This window comes from Stegodyphus dumicola, chromosome 4, assembly GCF_044657685.1.
Source record: "Stegodyphus dumicola isolate Sdum_Otavi_A_Nest chromosome 4, ASM4465768v1".
NCBI classification, from domain to species: Eukaryota; Metazoa; Arthropoda; class Arachnida; order Araneae; family Eresidae; genus Stegodyphus; species Stegodyphus dumicola.
This window is the reverse complement of record NC_140771.1, coordinates 191,916,155-191,922,531: the sequence shown is the minus strand read 5'-3', so window position 1 is coordinate 191,922,531 and position 6,377 is coordinate 191,916,155. Positions and strand designations below refer to the sequence as shown.

Below are 6,377 nucleotides of genomic sequence, written 5' to 3'. Positions count from 1 at the left end.
CAGTTCCAGTGCCATCACTTGAGAACAATTCTTTTGCATTTACATGGTGTCCTTTTTTTATTCCTATGATATATAACAATCCAAAGTAGGCCATCATTTCCACTCAGGTAACAGTGCAGTCTCTATCTCTTGAGCATTTTGCCTTTTAGTAAACTTGTATATTTATTTGACATTCCAAAATTTCATCAAGCATATTTGTATCAACTGTTTTCAAAAATGTTCCTACTTCATCCTATATATCCTTAGCTTGGTGTTTTAGGCCAGGTAACGCTCACAATATTCATCTTTGCTGCTTAGAAGATTTATCTTTACTAACATAGAATATATCATCATCCTTCCATTTTTCTGTATCATTATTACTATCATCATCTGTATTATAATATTCAGAGTTACTTCTGATATTATTTATCTCGATACTTTCCTCAAAGAGATCGCTATTATTATGGCATTCAAAGGTTTAATTATCTTCTTTTTATTCATCAGATAATTCTTGAAGAATACGAGCAAAATCAGCTGGTTGCACATATTTTTTTGCCGTGAAAACCGATACAAAATTTATTGAGATACAAATTAAAATAATACAGTCAACTAATAACACAAAATTACAAAATATTTAAGAAAAACGTACTTTCCGAATTTTCACCCACGACCACGCGCGTGTCGTAAATTTACTAAGAAGCTGCCATGTATCGCAAAAGCCCAGTAAAAAAACAAAAAAAGTCATATAACTTCCTGTTGGCACATTCCATGATGTGGGGTAGGGTTGAGAAGAGGAATAGAAATGACAATCAGACGTCTCGGCTGCGATATGCGAGAAGTGTGCATTAAAAACCGAATTTGTCGTAAACGTTGTGCATAGCGCACGTGCTGGAAGTTTAAACTTTTTCAAAGAAAGAACAGCTACAGAACTACTACAGAGCAACTACAGAAAGATTCTTGCAGTTGTTATACAGACAGCTACAAGAATCTTTTGTCTAATAAAAACAGCAGAAAGGTTGTACGAAGCTACACATGCAATATCAGAAAGTTACTGTTTTTTGTTACTTTAATGTAATTAATATTCAAGTCAAAAGTTAAATAGCTGCATGCTATAAGGAAAAAAAAGACAAAAGTTCATGTTTGGTAAATTAAAATATTTTTCTGGATGTAAAAATATGATAATTGTATTGGTTTTACAATTTCAAAATTAAAAAATCATTACGTTAACTGTTTTCTCTGATATATTTTATAGCTTATATTAAACAATTGATCATTCTATTATTTTGCATTTATAAACATGCATCACAATTTAAGTAATTTTTGTTTTCTATTAAATTGCAATGGTACGAAACCAATTTTGCGACTCTGAGGTTTGCTTTGCAAATAACAAAAAAAAAAAAAAAAAAAAAAAAAAAAAAAAGAAATGAAGATACCGGAAAGCAGATGTGCCTAATACAAACAAATGTAAAGTTTATCTTCCAGTAGAGCAAATTTAACTCCACCTGAGACTCCAGTCTATATAAGTAATCCATTTATAAGTCAAGGAGATTTTACTTTTCCCGAAAGTTTTTTTTTTTTTTTTCATTTTCTTGTTAAAACATCTTTTTTTTTATTTCTAGTTAATTGCAGCTTTTTTTATTATTGTAAAATAAATCCAAAAAAGATGGCAATACTTATTTGTTTTTTAATAATTAAATTAGGAGTGAATAAAAAATATGGAAATTCTTAGTTTTAAAAAGTTTTATCGCGCTTTTACCTAGGCAGCATGCAACGTCCTTTCTAGATGTTTGCCATACAATCAACTTTTCATCAGTGCATAGTATGTGGATACTGGGTGTAAAATTAGCAACAGATTCAGAGTGCGAAATGTATAAAGGCCAGTTTTGATTGATATGAAATCTTGCAAAAAATTAAACTTGTCTGAACGTTTATAATATCAGCTCTGGATATTTTAATTCATTTATTTTATACGTTTTTTTATATTGTTTTGTGGCTTTAATTAATGCTGTTTAAGAAATATTTATCCTTCAAACTCATTTAAAATAATCTATTGGATATTCTGCTTTTGAATTGCAGTCTTTACATTGTTCCAGTTTTATTTTATAACGACGAAACTGTATGGCACGTTTTGTCCGTAAACGCATAAACTATTCTGTGGATGCTTCTGACATTTATTACCTACAAGGACAAAGTACACGTATGTTCATAACTGTGTTTTTACCCAATTTACTTCTATGTTTAAATTTCAACACATACCTTTGATACGGCTTTGTTTTATGTATCAAATGATTTTTTTTTCATGGAAGTAAATCCAGACGTAACTAAGCGATGTGTGATTTGCAATCAAAAGATTAAAATCTTTACTGATACGCAAAATTACATAACTTCTATTTAAAACACTGCTAAAAACACTTGGCATTCATTCAAAATTATAAGTTTACGTTTTCATTGATATACTGTGATGAAATATCAAAACAAACATTTAGGTCAGAATTTCAGAGCTTCCATAAAACGTTTGGCAACAACAATTTTTAACAAGCTTCTAATAATAAAGAACAATAGCGCTTAAAAATGTTGTCTCATTTAAGATTACAACTTGAATACTTCTGATTTTTTACTCTGACGTGTGATGTTTGGTAGGTTATTTCATTAATTTATACCTAACGTAAGCTTGCGGTACGAACTATCACATTGCTTATTGCTACCGGAACAAGCTGATGTCCTCCCCAAATGAGGCATCAGTGAGGTTCTAATTTGCATTAAAATTTTATATTTGGGCCCATTAACTAAGAAGAATGTGTTTACGGATTTCTCTTATAATAATGATATAATTGGCATTAAATTAATTAGTGTATCAAAGCTTTCAAAAGTTTCTTAAGTTAAAAAATGTGTTTATCGAGACCAATCGAAAAAATAAGCAACAGTAAACTTTCCAAAATATAAATTGTAATAATTATAAATAATAATTATAAACTGTAATATAAATAGTATATTTATTTTACCGCATGCAGTAGAAGAAATTTGCTTTGCTTACATGGTTGATTAAGAATATTCTTATTAAGAAACCTAGCCCTGTTCATTCCAAATAGCATTTACATCAGATTGAATGATTTTAATAAGACTTTCTGACATTAGCGTTTCCCCGAGAATAGAAAAGTCTAGACTAGTTCAAGATAAGGGCGGAGTTCAACTTTACTCTGTCGCGCAATTAAATTAATAGTTCTGAAGAACACCTCTTCAAAGTTCAATACAAGAGGTGGAAATGACGATCCAGTTATAGAGGGAGTAGCCAAAGAGCTTGTTTTGCCTAACTATCAGCGTAGCTGCAGATCTCACTAGGTTCAGAACCAAATAGGTCGACTATTTGATTAAATTTTCGATTGTTTTAAAATAATCTGATTAGCAAATCGCAGATAAAGTTCTCAAATTCTATGAAAGAAAACTACTTACTCAAATAGGAAAACGAAAGCCACGAACATTTGAAAATAAATACGCCCTTCATAATATTAAATATGCCCGCCACAATATTAAATTTCTGAATCTAGTTTATTTCAAAATAAAATATGCTTTAAAAGCATTATGCAACTAGAATTTTTTTAAGGAATATGAAAGGGTATTTTCAGTCGTAGCTGCATATAGCCTCCCTTTACACATACAGAATAGTTCTGGATATTTTAATGTAAGATGAATGAATTTAGGATAACTTCCCTCAATATAAATATTTTGTAGAACTTGAAGTTATTACAAAACAATGTCAGATATGTTACAAAACCTGCTATACAAAAATCTAAATCAACTAATAAATATGTTGACATTTTATAACTGTTTAAGTAAGTAATAACTGTAAGTTATTGACATAATAAAATTAAAATAATTAATTTTTATTTATTTTATTTATTTCAACAAAGGTATCAATCCCTGGGAAGCTTTTTACATTTACTTATTAGAGATGTTGCATTTTTACAACGTCAGTTTAGTTAATAAAGGGTAGAAATTTCATTTATTACCCCGTAACGCCCTGTATTCTTAGCTATCGTAAAGTGTACGCGACGTTGAAAGTCTGTTTACTGGATTATCACTAAGACATTTAAAATACTACAAACTCAGGAGAAGGGTGTATATAACCCTTTATTAACTCAAAGCAAATTTAGCTGTCCGCTCCAACTCGTGCTTACAGAATCCAGGATTTTTGGTTAAATCAAAAGGTAATGAATAACTAAAATTGAGTATATCCTAACGACTTCATAGTTTAACTATCGCGCAAGCTGGCTCTTACTCGAAGTTGGCGTAAACAAGCTTGTAATGGCAAGAATAACTCAACGCCGCAGAATTCTAAACGCTAGAGAATCCATGTTAAAAACGTGGTCTTCAAGCAGGCAGAACACACCTTAAAATAACTAGTTATAAAATTAAATGATACTCTACAACTTTAAAAATAAATGTATTTCTCCATCCATTACCATTTCCATTCATATTACACTGAAGATTTTCCAAAAATTAAAGCATAAGAAACTTTTTTTAAAATTAGTGCAAATTTAACACATTTTGTATTATAATTTTCTATTAAATGCTTTAGAAGTTATATGGAAAGCGTCACTCCTGACATGAAATCCTGACGTACATTTAACAGAGATATGTTAAAAATGTCAATAATCTTGTGTTTTTCAGCTTACCTTTCAGAATACAGTGGTATGTTTGTAAAATGTATTAAAATGCTACCTACATATAGAAAGCTAATCGAAATAGAGGACTATCACAGTTAAATAGAAGACTGTTGGCTAAAATGAAGACAAATTTTACAGTTGCAATACCCATTTACGATAGGAAAGTGGATTTCGTAACTTTCCTATTATTTGCTTACTGTCAGAAACGGGAATAGATCTTAGGTAGATAACTTTCGCACGTTTTAATGAACCCGTAATGGAAGCACATAATATACGAGTTAGAAATATATAAGTCTATTTTATTAATCATGCGCATAATATTAAGTACAACATACATGTTTTATTGATGACAAACAATTTATAGAACGCAAGTTTGTGGTAGTCTTAAAAGTGGAAGAGAATATTAAAAAATTAGTTTAATATTTAAATACGAATTCAGAACTTAAATCAGTAACGCTTTCAATTTTATATTCCAGATTCATAATTCAGTCAGTATTGTTCAAACATAGTTTTATATACGAACCATATATAAAACGAACCATATATAAAACTATGTTTGTGTAATAATGATTGAATTACTAATATCTATCCATTTTCAAGGCTTGGTTCTGTCGTATGAATTTCATTTTGCCAGGACAATATTTTGTATTTTAAGGGAAACCAATAAATTTCCTTGGGAAGGGGAGAAAATCACAGAAAATGCTTTGTTTCAAAATCAAACTAACAAACAATAAAAGAAAAATAAAGCTGGATAGCCATCAGCCTCATATCCACGGAAATGGAAAAACAATTATAGAAATAGCATTACGTGGAAATGCTGATGAAGAAGTACTGCCAATCTATAATTTGTTTTATATATTTCATTTCGCTACTCTTTTTCCTATCTAAAGTCACTAAAGCTGACGTTTAATGTAAATACGTATACCTACAATACAGGTTTTATTGTGAAACACAGAGAAAAGTGCAAGGTGATTTAGGATTCAAGTACAATGTGATTAATCTCTTTAACTCACTACTGAATGCTACATTATGACATAAATACATCTTAAAATAATTGCTCATGCCATGGTGTGGATAATTTATTCTGGCATGCCATTTTGGTTTCAGGAGAGTAAGAATTTGACGTTTTTAAATTCTTACTCTCCTCTATTTTGACGTTTCAGTGGCATCCTATAAGTTCTCGAACAGGTTATGATCTGGTGATCGATCCGATCAATTCATTCGCTGAATAAGCCGTTTGTAAATAAAATGGTAGATTTTAAGTGTCCTGAAGGGATGAATATTTTCGTTCATTGAGAAAAGGTAATCCTTGGTTGCGGTAGCATATTATATTGCTGATGGATCGAGAATGTCGACCTATTTTCCTAAGATACGACATGTACGACAGAAAACAACTCATATAGGCAAATGTGATAGTCTAAACAGGCTTCTGATCAAATAAGGTTACCGAATTCTCGGTAAGTGCCTATTCAAGAATATTCAATAACCTATATCGCGTACATTCCTCAAGAACATTCCTTAAGAACCAACATTTACTAATCAAAGGAGATACTTTTTTTTTTGCCTCTGTTTTTACTTTCATTCACTTTTGCTTTTAAAAATTGTTCAAAATTGTTCCCATTTATACTTATTTATACAAAACCAGAAATCCTCTCAATCAGAACTACTGTACGTTGTAATAATTAATCAATCGAAACCAATCCATAGCATTTTTATCTTCCGGAAACAGATTAC

The 6,377-nt window shown here is 30.4% G+C and overlaps 1 protein-coding gene across 1 annotated transcript in view; it reads right to left on the bottom strand.

Annotated features, from left to right (window-relative positions):
* Positions 1-280: 280 nt before the first annotated feature.
* Positions 281-6,377, bottom strand: part of LOC146997784 (uncharacterized) — a 29,024-nt gene continuing 22,927 nt past the window's right edge. Inside the window, exon 2 of the mRNA XM_085814397.1 lies at positions 281-369. Coding sequence (XP_085670523.1) covers positions 281-369 — 89 coding nt within the window. The remainder of the gene's footprint in view (positions 370-6,377) is intronic.